Here is a 20,964-nt window from a genome sequence, read left to right on the forward strand (position 1 = left end):
CTATATTTCGTAAAACCTATCCTAACCTCTTCCTAGTCCTTAAGAAAATCAATTTAAAATGCCTAGGTATGTATGCAAATATATCGATTCTATCTTGTCCCACAATGTGAGTGTGTCAGGATGTCTTATTTGTGTATTTAACGATTATAGTTTTTGGCATATACATAGTTATTTTGTTTTATGAAATGATAAACCGAAACATTAAAAATAGTGGAACTTTGGCCAATGGTTTGTGAAATGTTCTTTTTTATTTTGGTAACTGAGGTGATAAAGCAGATGAGATGAGCTTAGTGGCCACCGCCCACCATGCATGCCGTTGCGAGAATTTCAGACTCAATTGGGACAATGGAGATTCAATTGCGTTGATATACTGGCTATACTACTTGTTAACGCAAACGCGTCAATTCACGGCGCACAATTCTTTGGAAATTAAAATGTTATCGATCGTTAGCGCAACACCAAGCACAACAATAATTCATTATGTTAATATTTCGTCCAGGGAGGGAATCGTTTGTGGAGACATGACAATCCTAGGTACAAGTTTTTTTCATAGGGCCGAATCATTGCAGTCTTATGACTTGATTTTCTGCGTAACCTACGTACCTAGTTCTTAAATCTTGGTTACCCGTTTAAAGGGTTTCCCGTTGAAATACAAGGAATCTATAGAAGGCAGGTGTCGCGTCATTTTTAATTTTAGCTTTCATATCGATTGCACGTTACACGTGACTCGGTTTTTATGGGTTATGTTACTTGTGTGTATAGTTTAGATTGCATAGTAAAGGTCATTTAAAATCAAGCTGAAGTTGTTTTCATCGACAAGAAACCAAATTTTGGGTGCTAATACTCAGATTGAGATTGGCGATTAAAAAAGTATTTTTCCATCATTGGAGATCAGTTTCAAGCTCGTAAAGAGGAATCGCAGAATACTCTCCGTCATCATAAATAATTGACCATTTTTGAAACCTGTTGAGAACACAAATTTCGTATTGACCGATTTTGAAGAAATTTCGTATGGTATTAGTATAATAAGCCTCAGGAAAGAATGTGGATTGCCTTACGTCCCACTGCTTAGAACCTACTCACGTTTTTTTATTTATTTTTTTATTGCTTAGATGGGTGGACGAGCTCACAGCCCACCTGGTGTTAAGTGGTTACTGGAGCCCATAGACATCTACAACGTAGACGCGCCACCCACCTTGAGATACAAGTTCTAAAGTCTCAGTAGTTACAACGGCTGCCCCACCCTTCAAATCGAAACGCATTACTGCTTCACGGCAGAAATAGGCAGGGCGGTGGTAGCTATCCGCGCGGACTCACAAGTGGTCCTACCACCAGTAATTACGCAAATTATAATTATGCGGGTTTGATTTTTATTACACGATGTTGTTCCTTCACCGTGGAAGTGAATCGTGAACATTTGTCGAGTACGTATTTCATTAGTAAAATTGGTACCCGCCTGCGGGATTCGAACACCGTTGCATCGCTTCAAGACGAATGCACCGGACGTCTTATCCTTTAGGCCACGACGACTTCGAACGTGGTACAGACTAGTAAATAAGGGCGAAGCTGCGGGCGGGAAGTTTATTCACTATGAAATTTAATACTCTCGATCCAAAGAGGAACAATTGTATAAAGTTAATCGTGGGGACATTATCGGAATCCTTGTAATTAATGTTGTTAAGGTTGCAACAACTGGCTGTAACTACCCCTGCTTTGGTTGTGGTCTCAGTTTCAAAGTAGACTTTTATAGAAATCAAAAAGTGGTTGTAACCTATGCGTTAATTACCTTCTTTCTTTCTTTTTTCCTACCTATGCTGATAGCCTTGAGAGGCTATTTCAGCTTCACCCTAACGCGTAGGTGAGCTCACGAGGCTCAAACCGGAGTGTTGCTAACACTGACCCTAGCAAGAGCAGTGCTTCGCAGAATCTACCACCGGATCGGAAACGCGACCCACTGAGAAGATCCGGCGAGAAACTCAGTGGGCTATCTTCTTTCAACCTTCATTAAATGCATTGTAATTTGGAATGCGAACAAATAAAATGAACCTAGATAACTACCGATTAAAAACGTGAAACAAGAGTCGTAACCCTAGTTTCTTTTTGTAAATAACTGAAGTCTTTGAATAAAAAGAGAAATATAGAAACATTTATTTGGATGTGCCCAGTTGGTCTTTTAAAACAACCGGCCCTGTTCGTATATTATGTCTGCGTTTTAGAGGCCTGAACATCTATTAAGTAATTTTAAAACATAAAAAGTTACTTAATATAATTTAAGGATTGGTTCGAGAATATTTAGAGATTGAGAATAATTAGAATATTAACTATTGGTAGGCTGTCTAAGAGAGCCAGCATGGGTAGGATACTACCATCCTGCCTATTTCATGTCTACAGTCATACATTCCGACTAGAAAAGCGGGGCAGCCATTATACAATACAATTAAAACTTCGATCTATTGTCTGAAGGTGATGTAAATGGGCTCCAGTAACCACTTAACACCAGGTAGGTCGTAACCTAAATGAAAAATGCCAAGTGAAAATTACCATTTAGGAAATCTTAATTTTTGAAAAAAAAAAATATTTTCATTGAACGAAATCGCTTTATTTATCTTCCAAATAAAATTTAAGAACCTGCGCAGCTGACGTAATTATGTTCCTAATCCGGAACGTACCTACCTGCTTTTTATTACATACTTGGATCGCCTCGCGCATGTCCAAAGGAGTTCATTCAATTTTCCATTACTCAGTTGCTCCCCAGCCTCCTCGGTTCTCGGGGGTGCTACATTGGGTTTTATTAAAGTTTATTAGAGCTAAATAATGTTTTTATTGAATCGTTGAGTACCAATTAATTTTCAAGCGTAGTCTTCGGTTGGTTCTTTAATTACTAAAATAATAAGGGAAGATGGTGAGTTTTAAAGCGCCTAACGTGTCACGTTTATGATTAAAAGTAAATACTTCGAACGTTTCAAAGTTGTTAAGTATTGATCTGTATTTTATTCTGGGACATTGTATTCTTCTATTGTAATCAAGTCATGTTAACGTTAGTTTTGAGTAATGTGAAATTTCAAATTCTAGTATATTTATAAGCTATGTTAGGTATTGCAAATATACGGAATACACTTTTTTTTTGTTAATAAATATAATATATTAAAACATAACATAAACACACATACATATTTTTAGACAAATTTGATTGATTATAATACAGTTGGTAAAATCCATTTTTTATCCGTTTTTGCCCATAATCCTTTTTAAGGGTTTGGGTCGTTATTTAATATTTTCCCCAGAGATTTAACATAGGTCGCAACAGTTAACTTTCCAATATTAATTTTTATACACATTCTCGGACGCAATGGTGTAACAAGTAAATAGGATGTGTGATGGTGGAAGAAGAGGAGCGCGAATGCAGCTCGCTGGCTGGATGATGTTTACTTGCCACATCCTTTTGTTTCTCACGTTGATTGGAGCTGGTCGTACCTGCTATCTTTTTCCAAGTGGTGAGTTCATCGTGATACATATTTTCAGTCCAATAGAATGAATGGCATTATCGTCGTTGTCAAACCAAAATCTGCTATGTGCACTTTTTGAGATTTTTACTTTTTGACCTTTTCGTATAGCTCACAGCCCTATCTATCGTATAAAAAAAACTGCAATGTATCTATAGCTTTAATGTTTATCTATAGCTTTCATTTGAGATAGTTCTTAAAAATTCACCTTCATATAAAATTTTATACGAAAATGTTTTTACTCGTTAAATAGAGTTTTTGCAAATAGCAGATTTTGGTTTGACAGCGACGATATGCCATTGCCAATTTGCGCATGTGATGCGGTTACGCATTTCGGTACGATACCGTTATTTCAATATTGTCTCAGGATGGGCGGCAGACTACATTGTCACGTCCGCTCTGCTCCGTTCCTGAATTCTGTAGCTAGTGTCGAATTGCCTGTTGTAGGGACATTAAGGACAGTTGTCTCTTTACAGCTCTTAATTTGTACGTAAGCTGGCCTCACTCAGAACAGGAAAGGAGGTTGATAACAATAGTAAAACTTTGTTTTGGTATACATCAAAAGTTGTTTATTTTGCATAGATATCACTAATTAACTAAATGTATAAAGACATAACGCTGTGAATGCGGCCATCCACTTCGAGACATTAGGTAAAAGTTTCAAATGAATGGCATGACAGCTGTACCTTCGTTGGTTTGAAGAATGGGGTATATATTAAGTGTATAATCTATGAATGGGGTAGCTGTCTATATACTTAGTCTGGCCATAAATATTGTTATAATTAAAAATAAACAAAATATTACATTTGAATTTGGAATCTGTCATTTTTATATGATTGCTCATTGAGTTTTCTCATTTTGGCGCCAATACATTGTACTATATTTTGCGATATTAAAATGGAGTGGGGTGATAAAGAAAACCGAATCGCTGTGATTGCATTACAAAAAGTAGGTATGGAGCCAAATGCAATTTTTAAAACTCTCCATACGCTTGGTATTAGTAAAATGTTTGTGTACCGGGCTATTAATAGGTGCAATGAGACCTCCTTTGTTTGTGACAGAAAAAGATCTGGCCGTCCACGTAGTGTTCGTACGAAAAAGGTGGTCAAAGCAGTAAGGGAAAGAATTCGAAGAAATCCTGTCCGAAAGCAAAAGATTTTATCTCGGGAGATGAAGATAGCACCTAGAACCATGTCGCGTATTTTAAAAGATGACGTAGAACTTGCAGCCTATAAGACGTACTGGTCATTTCTTAACTGATAATTTAAAAATAGGGTGGTAAAATTGAAACAACTACTGAAGCGGTACGCAAAGGGAGGTCATAGAAAAAAATTGTTTACGGATGAGAACATTTTTACAATTGAGCAACCTTTTAACAAACAAAATGACCGTATTTATACTCAAAGCTCTAAGGAAGCTTCCCAATTAGTCGACAGAGTGCAACGTGGGCACTATCCGACTTCAGTGATGGTTTGGTGGGGTATTAGCAATGAAGGAGTGACTGAGCCATACTTTTCTGAAAAAGGTATCAAAACATCGGCACAAGTGTATCCAGATACCATTCTTGAGAAGGTAGTGAAGCCCCTTAACAACACCATGTTCAATAATCAAGAATGGTCCTTCCAGCAAGACTCGGCGCCAGGTCATAAAGCTCGGTCCACGCAGTCTTGGTTGGAAACGAACGTTTCGGACTTCATCAGAGCTGAAGACTGGCCGTCGTCTAGTCCCGATCTTAATTCGCTGGATTATGATTTATGGTCAGTTTTAGAGAGTACGGCATGCTCTAAACGCCATGATAATTTGGAGTCCCTAAAACAATCCGTATGATTGGCAATGAAAAATTTTCCCATGGAAAGAGTGCGTGCTTCTATTGACTATTCTATTGGCTTCAACGTTTAAAGGACTGTATTGCAGCCAATGGAGACCACTTCGAATAAGCTTTTTATACTTTAAATTGTTTTATATTTATGTATTAAACTAACACATTGTAAAAGTAATAAATGTTATTTGCAATAGAATATTTTTTTTCCCATGTCTCAGTATTGCAGTAGGCAGCGGCTTGGCTCTGCTCCTGGCATTGCTGAAGTCCATGGGCGACGGTAACCACTTACCATCAGGTGGGCCGTACGCTCGTCTGCCTACAAAGGCAATAAAAAAAAAAAAATATGGCAAAACTAGATATAACTCATATCCTTTTTTTTTTTGAATCAAATTATACAACCAGTACGTCATACTTGCGATGCGACCAGTAAAAGTTTTTGTTTTAATTCTTTTTAATTGTGTTAGTATGTTTGAAGTCGTCGTTGCCTAAAGGATAAGACGTCCGATACATTCGTGTTGAGCGATGCACCGGTGTTCGAATCCCAGGCGGGTACCAACTTTTCTAATGAAATACGTACTTAATAAATGTTTACGACCGACTTCGACCGTGAAGGAATAACATTGTGTAATAAAAATCAAGCCCGCAAAATTAGATTTTGTGTAAATACTAGTGGTAGGACGTTTAGTGGGTCCGCACGGGTAGGTACCATCGCCCTGCCTATTTCTGCCGTGAAGCAGTAATGCGTTTCGGCTTGAAGGATGGGGCCGTCTGAGCTCGTCCACCAATCTAAGCAATAAAAAAATATATTTGGCAGTGATAAGATTGAATTGGATGTCATTCTTTTAGACGTGCCTAATCCGTGTCTTGGAGTAGCTTGCGGGCCGGGAGCGTTATGCCGACCCACAGCGGATGGTCGTTCTTACGATTGCGAGTGTCCGACAACATGTCCAAGCTACGGCGATCACGAAGGATCACGTTCGCTCTGCGCAAGTGACGCTCGAGACTACTCCGGTGAATGTGAGATGCGCAGAGCTGCTTGCGAGTCCAATATAAACATCACTTTCAAATATTACGGAAAGTGTGGTGAGTAATGTAATTACTATATAGTATTTACTAGCCCGCGACTTCGTCCACGTGGAATACTTTACAAATAATGCTTTATTTTAGAACAAATTTGGTTAGCATAAAAAACGTTATAGTGAGCCAACATTAACATCTAGACATATGCGGTCACGGACTTTATTTAGATCTTTTAAAGGGGAACAATTCTGTCATACATTATTTTAGCGAAACTTTAATCGTTTCTGCAGTGCACGCAGCGGAAGTTCTCAAAAGGTAAAAATAGCCCCGATTTTGAAACATTATTTATTGGTGCTCCGCTTGTATTGGTCTTAGCGTGATGTTATATAGCCTATGGCCTTCCTCGACAAATGGGCTACATAATACTGAAAGAATTTTTCAAATCGGACCAGTAGTTCCTGAGATTAACGTGTTCAAACAAACAAACTCTTCAGCTTTAGTATAGATTAGGCAGCAGTTTGTGTGTGCCTCTGGCATTGCTAATAATGTTGTAGTGCCCACACGTGGGAATGTTTCGAATATCAACCGGATATTATTAGGTTCCGCGATAAATTTTAACATGTTTTAGATCCTTGTGCTGGTGTAACCTGCCCTGACCCAGAAGTGTGCCAGCTAGATGAGCGTAGGGCTCCTTCGTGCCGGTGCGCAGAGCCCTGCCCCCTAGAATTTTCACCGGTCTGTGCATCGGACGGGAAAACCTACTCCAACGAATGCCAAATGCACCGTGAAAGTTGTCGTGCTAGGAAACAGCTAAAAATTATATTCAAGGGACAGTGCAGTTCCGGTAAGGAGAACGATAGTAGCGTTAAATGTATGAGATGTGCCTAAGTATGCATGTTGGAACGACTTTAGGAACCACAAATTGTCAAAGCTTTAACTTAGTACAGTTAACAACAATATTCGAATTTAAAATTACCGAAATTCTCAGTTTATTGCGATGTGTACTGAGATTATCTCAGATGTGCTGTTATCCTGCCTATTAGTGTATGTGCGAAGTAGTAATGCGTTTCTGTTTGAAGGGTAGGGAAGCCGTTGTACTGTAAAGCAGAGACTTGGAGCTCATGTCTCAAGGTGAGTGGCGACATTTACGTTGTCGATGACTATGGGCTCCGCTAACCGCTTCATACCAGGTAGGCCGTGCGCTCGTCCACACATTTAAGCATTAAAAAAAGAAAGAAAAATCAGTAAAGCTCTACAAACAATTGCATTGTCATCACGGTTGGCTACTGGATATGACCCGGTCATCGTTCTCGTCGAACCCTGCGCTTGCGACGAAGGGCTCGGCGAGCAAATTAACCCACAGAAACAGCCCACTGAGTTTCTCGCCGGATCTTCTCGGTGGGTCGCGTTTCCGACCCGGTAGTAGATTCTGCGAAGCACTACTCTTGCTAGGTTTAGTGTTAGCAACGTCGTCAGGTTTGAGCCCCGTGAGCTCACCTACTTGTTAGGGTTACGCTGAAATGGCCTCTTAAGGCCATAAGCTTAGTAAGAAAAAAATAAAAGAACGTGATGGAGGTATAAGTTTGAGCTAATAACACGTCGATTTATTTAGGTGGGAATTACTTAAATTCTCGATAAGATCTCTACCTTACGCTTTCAGTCTTCTTTTATTTTAGGAGTGAATCCGTGTGCCGAAGTGGAGTGTCGTCACGGTGCAGAGTGCCGCGTAGAAGGCGGAGGAGCGGTGTGTGCGTGTCCGCCGTCCTGTGAACCAGTTCTGCGCCCTGTATGCGGCTCTGACTCTAGAACCCACGACAGTGAGTGCGAACTCCGACGGGCTGCATGTCTTCTTGGCAGAGAACTGAGGGTCCTGCACGCCGGAGCTTGTGGTAAAGTTTTTATTATAAATTTTTATTGCATAGATGAGTGGACGAGCTCACAGCCCTAGGTGGGCTGGACTACCGGAACCCATAGACATTTACAACGTAAACGCTGACACTCACCTTGAAATATGAGTTCTAAGGTCTCAGTATAGTTACAACGGCTGCTCCACCGCTCAAATCTAAACGCATTACTGCTTCACGGCAGAAATAGACAGGATGGTGGTACCTACACGTGCGGACTCACAAAAGGTCCTACCACCAGTAATTACGCAAATTAAAAATTTTTCGGGTTTGATTTTTATTACACGATGTTATTCCTTCAACGTGGAAGTCAATCGTGAACATGTGTTAAGTACGTATTTCATTAGAAAAATTGGTACCCGCCTGGGATTCGAACACCGGTGCATCGCTTCACACTAATGCAGCGCACGTCTTATCTTTTAGGCCACGACGACTTCGTAAAGTATCAAATTTGAGCTGAGGTACATCTAGAAAGCTTTATCAGTGAACAGTTCTAGAAAGGAAATGGTTGTTTAAACACTTTCTGTGGAACATGAATTAGCTTTATTGTTTATGTTTTATTTATGTTTTTTTTAAATATCATGCTACATCTATAGTGTTTTTTGGAACGAAGTTCCTTACGGGACGATGCGTAGGGGTACCCTAACCAGGAAAAAATGTCCGTAACGTAAGATTTTTATTAGTAATGCACACAGTGTACGACTTAACTTTGTAATAACGTACAAAAAATAACGAATTTTTTTATCATTCATTGACCACGATCTCAGAGCGCTCTGCGCAATACACTAACTTTTATGCAAACAACCGTGAATGAAGTGTACCACAATAAGTTCGCACGATACCGAATGACCGTGGGTTGTTGCGAAACCTCCAGTTTTATTTTCTATACCTCGAATAGAACTTAAAATTAATATTTTTATAATAAGGAACTTCGTTCCTATCCGGTGTCCCACGACACCACATATCTTTTTTTTGTTAATTATATTTCGTGTTAGGTTCTAACGGTGTGTGTGCCGATCGCGTGTGTCCCCACGGCGGCGAGTGCGTGGCGTCGGGCGGGCGCGGCGTGTGTCAGTGTCCACGCTGCTCTAACGAGTTCGCACCGGTTTGCGGCTCTGACGGCATCTCCTACGGGAATCGGTGCAAGCTGCAGCTAGAGGCTTGTCGCCATAGACGCGACGTGCACGTCTTGTACGACGGACCTTGCAGTGAGTTTAAAATGAATTCTTTGGATTATACCTATCAGTACGTATTTTTTTATTGCTTAGATGGGTGGACGAGCTAACAGCCCACCTGGTGTTAAGTGGTTACTGGAGCCCATAGACATCTACAACGTACATGCGCCACCTACCTTGAGATATAAGTTCTAAGTATAGTTACCACGGCTGCCCCACCCTTCAAACCGAAACGCATTACTGCTTCACGGCAGAAATAGGTAGGTTGGTGGTACCTACCTACCGTGCGGACTCACAAAGGTCCTACCACCAGTATATTAAATATATTATGTAATATATGTATGTAAATATTAACTTTGCCTCTTTGATGTAATCACTTATGAGTATTACAACATTTGTCAAATAATATAATAACAATGTACCTACGTATTCGGATTAGAAGGTTCTACACTTAATTTTATTGAGGAAGCCTTGTATTGTCTATGAGCTTGTATACCTAAGATGTATATTTTTATCACTTGGATGCAGGTTCGAAATGTGGACGGCGATATGCTATGATAGTTGAATACCTACTTTTACCTACCTAGAACTAGCGGTGTCGATACAGTGTGCCAAATTTTGTGGTATTTACTTAAATTATTCATCCCGTACCTCGAGCACTAACCCTCAAAAGGAATTTGTGATGGTTTATTTTTGGATGAGAATTGGCACCTGAAATACCTCTTCAGGGTACATTGATGGTAGGCCTTTAACAACTGGAGACGTCAACCTGATGATATAAGATTACCCTGGCTTGTTATGGTCTTTGTATTGACTGGGCAATTGATGTTAGGAGGAAATAAGACAAGATCTACAAATAAAGAAATTGGAAAACAAAAATAAGATTGAAATTGAAGTTTTATTTACGCATTTTTTGTTGTTGTACGATTTAAGGGGATACCATCATGCCCACTCTCTTTATAAATACAAATAGTGTATTAATAAATGATTTTTGTTTTACAGACGGCTGCGAGAATAAGAAGTGTGAATATTACGCGGTCTGTGAAAGCGACGGCATCTCTGAAGCGAGCTGCGTTTGTCCAAAACACTGTGAAGAGGGAACAGTGAGTACAATATTTCTGTTTTTATAAACGTATAGTGAACTCTAAAAATGGCTTAATCTATACTAATATACCTAGTCAGGTCATAAATTCTGTCACATGTTTAATGTAAAAAAATTTAAACAAGTTTATTCATTATGTAACCATTCATATACCAAAATGAACTTAACAAAACATAGATTCTTATGACACTAAAGTTTATTCAAAATGACCTCCGTGATTTTGAATACAGGCCTTCAATTTGCGCGGCCAGTCGTCTATCGTAGCACGAACGAGGTCCATGTCAATATCGGCGGCTGCCTTAATCAAGGATGTCTTGAGTGACTCCAAATTGGGATGAGGCTTTGAGCACGCCTTTTCCTCCAAGTGATGCCATATCTTGTAATCTAACGGATTCAAATCTGGACTGGAGGAGGGCCAGTCTTCGTGCCGGATGAAGTCGATTTCACGCGCCGCCAGCCAGTCTTGTGTGCTCTTCGCTCTATGAACTGGCGCCGAATCTTGTTGGAATACCCAGTGCCTGTTATTGAACATGGTATGAGAAACAGGTACCACAAGGTTCATCAGGACTGTATTTTGATACACAACTGCATTCGTTTTTACACCTTTCTCACAAAAATGTACCTCTGTTAAGCCCCAATAAGAATGTCCCAACCATACCATGAGCGAGGATGGAAAATGACCTCGTTGGACACGCGGAATACGGTTGCTCGCTTCTTCACTACTGTGTGCGTACACCTTATCATTTTGTTTGTTATAGCTCTCTTCTACGGTAAAAATTTTTTCATCCGAAAAAAGAATTTCCCGATATTTTTTTCCCGCGTACCGCTTCAACAAAGCGCGGCATCTCTTCAGTCTCAGGTCCATTAGACGAGCATTCAAACGATGTCCTGTTTTTCTTCGATATGCCCGAAGCCCTAAGTCTTCATTTAACACCCTTTTCACCGTGGTTCTGCTTAACCCCATCTGAAGGGCCAACAGTTTCTGCTTACGTTTGGGATTTCTTTGAATTCGCGCCTTCACAGCTTTTATTATTGCTGGAGTCCTAACAGACCGAGGGCGACCACTTCTTGACCTGTCATCTATACTAGAGTCTTCATTATATCGTTTGATGGTACGATAAACGAATCTTTTGGTTATATTCAAAATTTTCAGTATGTTAAAAATTTGAATTGGCGCGTAACCGCAACGATGCAACGCAATAACTCCAACACGGTCTTCTTTAAGCGTCCACTCCATATTTAAAAATGAGTAAAATTCTAAAAGTATACATTTTAATTTTCATGAACAATTCGAAATTCGAATTCAATAAACTTTTTTGTGGCCAGCATTCTAAAAGAAAAGTTTTTACTGAGTGACAATACTTATGACCTGACTAGGTATAAATCTACAATGGTTTTTACGGATGTTCCGTTATAACTACTGAACCATGCATCCGATTGACTTAAAACTGGGTATTCATGTAGAAAATACATGTATTTAATGGATAGGCTAATATTTATACGAGTGTGGGACTCCCTACACCAGTTGCGGGGGCGTTAAAGATGAGAATCTTTGTGGGGGTGAGAAATAATAATGTTAATTTTAAATGCCCAGCTAAGCGGACGGGTACAGCTAGTAGAGTTATAAATTTAGGTATTCTCCAGCGTATCCTAACAGACAGTATTAATACAATTACCATTAGTTTACGTTTATGATGAAGTTTACCATAGGCTGTTTTTTTTCGATGACTTTCAAAAGAATTGGAAAGCAATAAATTTGGTTTTTTTATTATTATTTTTTATTGCTTAGATGGATGGACGAGCTCACAGTCCACCTGGTGTTAAGTGGTCACCGGTGCCCATAGACATCTGCAACGTAAATACGCCACCCACCTTGAGATATAAGTTCTAAGGTGTCATTATAGTTACAACGGCTGCCCCACCCTTTAAAACTAAACGCCTTGCTGCTTCACGGCAGAAATAGGCGGGGTGGTGATACTTACCCGTGCGGATTCACAAGAGGTCCTACCAACAGTAAGAACGTATTATGTAACGTATTATGATGCTAATTGTACTGATTTCAAAGCTGAAAAAGTGGACTGAAGCAAGCAGGCAAGTTATTGGGTCCAAAACGCCTGAACATGATTTTCAAGGTACTGCTTATTGCTTAACGTACCTTTATTTTTGTTATTTTAGGAGACCGAAGAGATTTGTGGTAACGATAACAAAACTTATAGCAGTGTATGCGCTCTGCGGGACATAGCTTGCAAAGAGAAGAGGAGACTGCACATTAAACACATGGGCTCGTGTGGTGAGTTTGAGGGTTTTTTGTAATACCGAAATTATGACAGTTTCCCTAAAATTTTCTTAAGGAAATTCTACGTTATCATGCTATCGTAACACACCTATTGAAATTTTATAAAACAATGTGATGTACCTACTTGAAATGAAGAGTAAAACTTACATATCGTGATGTAATGTGAGTTTATGAGAGTAATCAAAAATTGAGACATGATGACCATTAGCTTAGGCAGGAAAAAAAGCAATCTTGTTGGAAGTCGTATTAGAAGTTTCACTTCAAAATCGTGGTGTTGCGATAGAGTCGTGTGCGGGCGTGCAGTGTCCGTCTGGCACGTGGTGCGGGCGCGGGGCGTGCTCGTGCGCGGCGCCGTGCGCGGGGGCGGCGCGCGAGCCGGTGTGCTCGAGCGCGGGACGCACCTACCCGCACGAGTGCGCGCTGCTCAAGGCCGCCTGCGAAGCGAGAATGAGAGCCGAGCCCCAGCTCCGGGTCGCTTACTACGGCGAGTGCACGGATTCACTCGACAATACTACGGCTGGTAAGTTTTTGCTCTAGCATCTTTTTTTTCCTACCTAAGCTGATATAGCCTTGAGAGGCTATTTCAGCGTAACCTTAACTAGTAGGTCAGCTCACGGGGCTCAAACCGGAGCAATGTTAACACTGACCCTAGCAAGAGCAGTGCTTCGCAGAATATACCACCGGATCAGAAACGCGACGCACTGAGAAGATTCGGCGAGAAACTCAGTGGGCTGTGTCTATGGGTTAATTCGCTCGTCGAGCCCTTCGTCGCAAGCGACGGGTTCGACGAGGACGGTGACCGGTGCTTGTGGTACCTAAAAGCACCGTTAATGGATCGGGAGGATCCGTAATGACGTATTTTGGGCGACGTACTGTTTACCATTCGCTCCACAGGATCGGGTATGATCTAGCATCACAACACAAATGCCTCTATCCACCTTGAGACGTGAGATCGAAAACTTAATTGCCTCTCCCTTCATAATAGAATTTCTGACAACGTCACAACAAATATTACCGTCTTATATTAAATTCGTAAATAATATTGTACTATTTCGCAATAATCATTAATTAATTGAGAGATTTTATTTAAAAAAAAAAAAAGTTTTTTTTTGTTTTTTGATTAAAATGTTGTGTTGAAGAATGCTGTACTAAAATATATTTTAGGTTCAAATAAAACAGGGGCATTATCAGAGTTAACGAATGAGATCAGATCAGAAGATACGACGGAAAATGCCAACGAAGGAGGGAGTAACGCTGTATGCGCTCGAGTACAGTGTGCCTACGAAGCCACTTGTGCCGTCGATTCCAACGGCCAACCTAGGTATTCCTTAGACATTATGGTCTAATTATATTATATATACCTTATTATATTAGGTACCTTTTTTAAGGGCCGGGGGCCGAACCTCGTACGAGGTCCCCGCGCCTAGGGGGCGCGCGGGGTATGTGGGACTCAACGATCTGCAGCTGTTGAGAGCAGACCGCGGGCCCAAGGAATTTAGGGCCCACGCACTAAACGACTCCCCTGCACTCTTACACCCGACGTCCGATCTCCGTCCGGGGTCAAAACCCGGTCAGAGTAGGGAACCTCTAACCAATAGTCAACAAAGAACCAGTTGTTTAATTACGAAATTATAATATCAATGCTGTAATTTTCCTTTATGCATTAAGACGCAAATGAAAGCTTCTTATGAAAAAAGAAAAAGAAATAGATTGTCTGGGGATTGTATAATAATATGATCGAAAAATTAATTGAATCAGATATTAAAACTTAGTTGAAGCGATTATAAAATCTATAATGAAATTAAGTTTTATATGTGACTACATTAACTTTATATACAATTGAAAAACGGTCGAGCTCTGTTGATTATACGAGTATGACATTTTTACGTAGACGTACGTCTAAACGGTAGGTAGCGGCTTGGTTCTGCCCCTGGCATTGCTGACGTCCATGAGCGACGGTAACCACTCACCATCAGGTGGGCCGTTTGCTCGTCTGCCTATACGGCAATAAAAAATAAAAAAGGTAAACGTGTTTAATTTTTATATTTCGTGATTTAGATGTGCCTGTCTCTTCGATTGCGCGGCGGCTGCGGCGGCTTCCACGTCGAGTCCGGTGTGCGCTTCCGATCTCAGATTGTATCCCACTCTGTGTCACATGAAGCTTGAGGCCTGTCGGCGACAAGAAGACTTGAGATTGCGCCCTCTGGCACTTTGTCGAGGGCTCGAAGTATGTTTAAAAATGCATCATTTGTCAATGATATTCATGTAAATCAGGGGTTCCCAAACTTATTTTGTCTACTGCCCACTTTGAGAATAAATTATTTTTTAGCACCCCCTTTTTTTAACCTACTTAAAAACCACTATAGCTCATTCGGCGTCTAAGAGTCCTAGATGAAATCACAAATCGCCTCCCAAGCCTCTACACGACGCCCCTATTTTTTTTTCTGGGTGTCTTACCGCCCTCCTTTAGGCCTGCAGCGCCCACAAAGAGGCGTTATCGCCTACTTTGGGAAAGGCTGATGTAAATAAAACTAAATATATCTTGCTGAGGTTGCCAATCATACGGCCAATCATAAGGCTGTGTTGTTTTCATCATAAATAGAACATATTGAATAACAATTGTTTCGTTAAGAGTTTCTTTGGCTGTATTGCAGTTTGTATCTTAAAAATGTGTTGTTTTTTTATTGCTTAGATGGGTGGACGGGCTAACAGCCCACCTGGTGTGAAGTGGTTACTAGAGCCCATACACATCTACGACGTAAATGCGCCACCCACTTTGAAATATAAGTTCTAAGGTCTCAAGTATAGTTACAACGGCTGCTCCCCCTTCCAACCGAAACGCATTACTGCTTCACGGCAGAAATAGGCAGGGCGGGGGTACCTACCCGCGCGGACTCACAAGGGCTCCTACCACCAGTAATTACGCAAATTATAATTTTGCGGGTTTGATTTTTATTACACGATGTTATTCCTTCACCGTGGAAGTCAATCGTGAAAATTTTGTTGAGTAGGTACGTATTTCACTAGAAAAATTGGTACCCGCCTGAGATTCGAACACCGGTGCATCGCGAAATATGAATGCACCGGACGTCTTATCCTTTAGGCAACGATGAATTCACGTTGTTTATTTGTTCTTTTCAGTTTAGACCGTGCGGGGATGACGAACCACTCACTGACAAAGAAGGTCGTCCTTACGACTGCGGTGGCGGTCCACACCGTAAAGATTGTCCGATGGGCAGCTATTGTCACCACACTGCCAAAGCCGCTAGATGTTGTAGGAAAGGTAAGTATTATTTAAAAACAAAAAAAAACGATTATTAGGTTTTCCCTTTTTTCCTACCTATGCTGATAGCCTTGAGAGGCTATTTCAGCTTCGTCTTAGCGTGTAGGCGAGCTCACGGGGCTCAAACCGGGAGTATTGCTAACACTGGCCCTAGCAAGAGTGCTTCGCAGAATCTACTACCGGACCGGAATCGTGACCCACTGAGAAGATCCAGCGAGAAGCTCAGTGGGCTGTGTCTATGGGTTAATTAACTCGGCGAGCCCTTCGTCGCAAGCGACGGGTTCGACGAGGACCAGGACCGGTGCTTGAGGTACCTAAAAGCATCGTTAATGGATCGGGAGGATCCGAAATGACTTGTTTAGAGGGACGTCGGCTGTTTATCATTCGGTCCACAGTATCGGGCATGGAAAAACTTTAATAAATATTCTCAATATTAGTTCACTTTATAGGTTATGTATGATTTTTCAGAAAATAATTATATTCAATAATTTTCAACCACCATTCAGATGGTGGTTGAAAATTGTAGAAACGAATATATATCTACACAGTATTTAGTATAAATTAGCCATGTCATGCTTCTTTAAAAATTAGGACAGTTTACATTTGTTCTAATTTTTAATAACTTTTCACATGCACACACAGTTGATATATCTCACTATCTGGAAATAAACATCTGCGTTGGTCTAGCACCCGATTTGATTGATTAAATAATGGCTGCAATAACCGGACCGCGTGATTGTGGATTATGACCAACACAAGCAGTGTGAGCCCGCTTGTGTTCTAATTTAAAGTCACAAAAAGGGGACAGAGTATTACAAATTAAAGTGAATTTATTTTAAATTCATTTGATAGACAAAGGGGTGACCGAGAAGAAAGGTTGCCAGGACACGTGGCACGGGTGCTGCGCTGATGGTGTCACTGCCGCAAGGGGTCCCGGCGGGGCTGGCTGTCCTTCGCAATGCGGGTGTCACAGGCTTGGGTCAGTTAGGGAACAGTGTGACGAGAGCGGTCAGTGCTCGTGCCGGGCGGGCGTGGGCGGACTCAAGTGCGACCGCTGCGAACCCGGGTACTGGGGTCTGCCCAGAATCGGAACGGGACATGCCGGTTGTATACGTAAGTTTATTGATTATTTAAAAAAAAATGTTATATAAAAATAAACAATAAAATAAAATTAATTAAAAAAAACCAATATCTAATACACTTTCGACTCAATTACTGGTGGTAGGACCACTTGTGAGTACCACCACCCCGCCTATTTCTGCCGTGAAGCAGTAATGCGTTTCGGTTTGAAGGGTGGGGCAGCCGTTGTAACTAGCTATACTGAGAGCTTAGAACTTATATCTCAAGGTGGGTGGCGCATTTACCTTGTAAATGTCTATGAACTCCAGTAACCACTTAACACCAGGTGGGCTGTGAGCTCGTCCACCCATCTAAGCAATAAAAAAAATTTAGCTTAATACGTACTACTGGTCGGCCGGTAGAAATTCGACTATAATTAATTTAAATTATAACTTTGAACATTATTATGGGTCTATTGTCAAAGATTATTATAGCCTACTATAATAACAAATTTCGGCAAGGCTACAATATAAATATTCTAAATAATATTGAAGACAAACAAACAATATCAATCTATTCTGAATTTGACCACAGACCTTAAAACAATAAACAACAGAATATGCGTATGTGTGTCAAATACATTATATATATAAGGAGTGTATATAATGTTTTTTTTATTGATTTAATGTATTTTTTATGTATAATTTTAAACAAATAGCATTCTGCACTCCTTCTCTATATTTTCTATAAGTGTGGGAAATTTCACACTGCTCCGTCCACGCAATTTTCGTAAAAAGGGGTACAATGTTTTTTCTTCACGTATTAATATATAAATATTTGGCTACAGCCTGTGGGTGCTCTGCATTCGGATCGGTTCGTGAAGATTGTGAGCAGATGACGGGACGATGTGTCTGTAAACCTGGCATACAGGGTCAGAAGTGTACCGTGTGCTCCAACCACGAACACACTCTAGAACCGAACGGTTGCTTCGATCGTGAGTTTAATCTTTGTAGCCTTTATATTTGGGAGAAAGATCTTCACTAATAGATTAACAACGTTTTATCTTTCACAGCGGAATCAACCCAATTACCTGCTACGAATTGCGAGCACATGACATGCTATTTTGGTGCACATTGTTTGATGCGAAGTGGGCTTGCGATTTGCGATTGTAGTGCAGCAGAGTGTCCTGCTACCGAAGAGCCCCCAGTGTGCGGCAGCGACGGTCGCACGTACCTCTCCGCTTGCCATCTCCGGACGCATGCCTGTAGAACACAATCCGATGTGGTTGTGCAAGCGTTCGGACCTTGCAGCGACGAATCACCTCACGTGAGGCGAGGTAGCCGCTCCGGTAGATCGACGCTCATAAAAGTATTTCCCTCACAGCCTGAGGATAGGCTAGAGTATGAGCACGTAAAGCGCACTTCCCAGCAGCTCACAGACGCTTCCGTAGACACGAGTGATAGCGGCAAACCTGACAGCCCCGAACCAGAATTGACGTGTGTCGACATACTTCCCCCAGTCGGATACCGCTAGTAGTGCTATACGTATGTGTGAAGTAGATCGTTTTTGAAAATTTACTCTTAACTTTAAGGAATTTCATTCGCAGACAATATCTACACTGTTTCATTTAACTCGAAAAACACTTCACATAGTCGCTGCATTAAATCATCGAGGGCTCCGTTTGTGGATTTAGAATCGGAAACGAACGAGATCGAAGATGACACTTATGATGAGGAATACGTTGATAGGAGGGTTGAAGAGTCTTTTGAATTGCCTCTTTTTGATGGTAACGCCAGAATGACGGCTCGAATACGATTGCCCGCAAATCACTTCGATATATGGGCAGAGGTGACCGCTGTTTGCGACACGGGAGCCTTATTGAGTGCTTCCGGAACAAGGGACCATTTGTGGCTGGGTTATATCCGAAAGAAAGGAGTTTTGCGTTTTGACGTTGGCAGCGGACATTTGGATTTACATGCTGGACGATTAAAATTAGACGGAAGATCTACTATATCGGCGAGAAGATATAAAAGAGACGCTGTACTGAAGGTGGGCTTAGTGTCAGCTAGAGGCACGGCTAAGGGCCGCATGAGCTCGCTAAACACTGACCCGTTCGTCTATATTGGCTACTCACCAGAAAATGTGACTAAGTGAGTATTTTGATCTTGTATATCGGGTGAATTGGTATCTAAAACCTTAAAGCATTGATTGTCTTAAAAATGTACATCAGCTTTTTGAAATAAATCATACAAAAAACTAAAGTAAATAATTAAATCGACAGGCTTACGGGATTATCGACGGTAGGATTTGTTGGATGCATTCATCGCCTACACATCAGCGGGCTTGACTTGATACCGCCCGCGCGTGGTCTAGTACTCAATACACACGGAGTCAAACCCTGCACTCCGTATCATTTAGCAAGATTAGTTTGCCCCTAATATCATCATACCTGGCACTAGGCGGAATACTAGAAATTTCCTCGGCCAAATATATTAAACATATAATGAGAATATTCTAATCATTCGTATTAAAGCTATATTAGGAGTACTTTAACTTGAGGCATTTTATGTGAAACATAAGATATTATAGTAGAATAGAGATGTAGTAACACTTACAAAAAAAAAACAAATAAACTCTCTCTTCTTAGTTTGTCTGTAGCTATTCTAGGCGTGAAAAGCCCGATTGGATAATTACATCATTTGTGGTTGCACAGTTATTTGCTGTATTTCAAACCAACTCTATTGTAGGATCTTCTTAGTCGCCATCTAAGCCTGACGTAGTCTATTGAGTGGTGAGTGGTTACTATTTTCAACGGACAAGAGAAATATCAGAGACAAGACCCACCGCTGAGGCCTCAGTTTGAATATTTTGATGAAGGAGATATCGTTGAGCTGAGTAACAGCGTATAGTTAAAACACAACAAGCATAAGTTACAAAAAATCATAGAGATTAAAATGCATTCTTTCAACATTTATATAACATACATTAAAAGTACAAGCATGTTGAATTTATTGTGTCTATTCCATGTGAAGTGTTGCTTCTAATTGTATAGTTTGTACTAACCCATTTATTTGCAGCGCCTTAAAATAACTTGCCCTTTTGTTGGGACTTCCTTTTCCTTATTCCTTCCTCAATCCCCTATCCACGCCATCTGTTGACACTACAAGAAAAACTATGCGCGTATGAAAATGGCGCGAAGTGTGTAAAAAAACTAAAACACGGTGCCGGTGCAAAAACAATAAAATTGTGATTTGTTGATCAATCAGCACATATAACTCTCGCCAGTGAGAAAATATAATAGTGCATCAACGAAATACAGAGTGAGTCCTAAAACTTATCCTTTTTCCAGTCCCAAACATCTAAATTCAAAACATATTTAGTGGTCCGTTTCGAGCGCGAATAACCTATGGTAACTAGGGGCATATTCGTTAGAAAACTCTAGTTCTACATTTCATTTCGCTTTAATCTTATCCTAATAACAATATAACTATAATTTATAATATTATTTTACTATTTAAAGCATAAAATAACAATATATTTTTTATAAATCTCGAGTGACGTAGGTAGTTCAAAAAATTTATCGGTTGTAAAAATAGCATTCATTTGAAACATATTTTTTGTATTCAGATTCAAATTATATTAAAATTTGTATTGTTACTATAATTTACGTATTCTATAATGTCAGAACTCAAATTAAAACTCCTAACAAGTCAGCGTGAATATGTTTTTAAGGACATACAAATACTTTATAACTTATCACAACAAATTGCATCAGATTCGTCAAAATTATCTCAATTCAA

At 40.4% G+C, this 20,964-nt stretch overlaps 1 protein-coding gene across 2 annotated transcripts; it reads left to right on the forward strand.

Annotated features, from left to right (window-relative positions):
• Positions 1-2,737: 2,737 nt before the first annotated feature.
• LOC114242642 (agrin) lies at positions 2,738-20,735 on the forward strand. 2 transcript variants are annotated; one of them, XM_028173889.2, is made up of 17 exons: positions 2,738-2,902; positions 3,363-3,494; positions 6,172-6,408; positions 6,974-7,189; positions 8,022-8,234; positions 9,245-9,457; positions 10,427-10,527; positions 12,702-12,816; positions 13,106-13,342; positions 13,987-14,143; positions 14,881-15,049; positions 15,964-16,105; positions 16,958-17,218; positions 18,012-18,158; positions 18,237-18,500; positions 18,771-19,314; positions 19,446-20,735. In XM_028173889.2, the coding sequence occupies exons 2-17, from the start codon at positions 3,371-3,373 to the stop codon at positions 19,600-19,602; spliced, it is 3,297 nt and encodes a 1,098-aa protein (XP_028029690.2). In that variant the 5' UTR covers positions 2,738-2,902; positions 3,363-3,370; the 3' UTR covers positions 19,603-20,735. The 2 variants fall into 2 exon arrangements, with proteins under 2 accessions (XP_028029690.2, XP_089583815.1); XM_089727689.1 differs by having other exon boundaries at positions 3,370-3,494.
• Positions 20,736-20,964: the final 229 nt, after the last annotated feature.

Source organism: Bombyx mandarina, chromosome 05 (assembly GCF_030267445.1).
Source record: "Bombyx mandarina strain Sakado chromosome 05, ASM3026744v2".
Classification (NCBI taxonomy): Eukaryota; Metazoa; Arthropoda; class Insecta; order Lepidoptera; family Bombycidae; genus Bombyx; species Bombyx mandarina.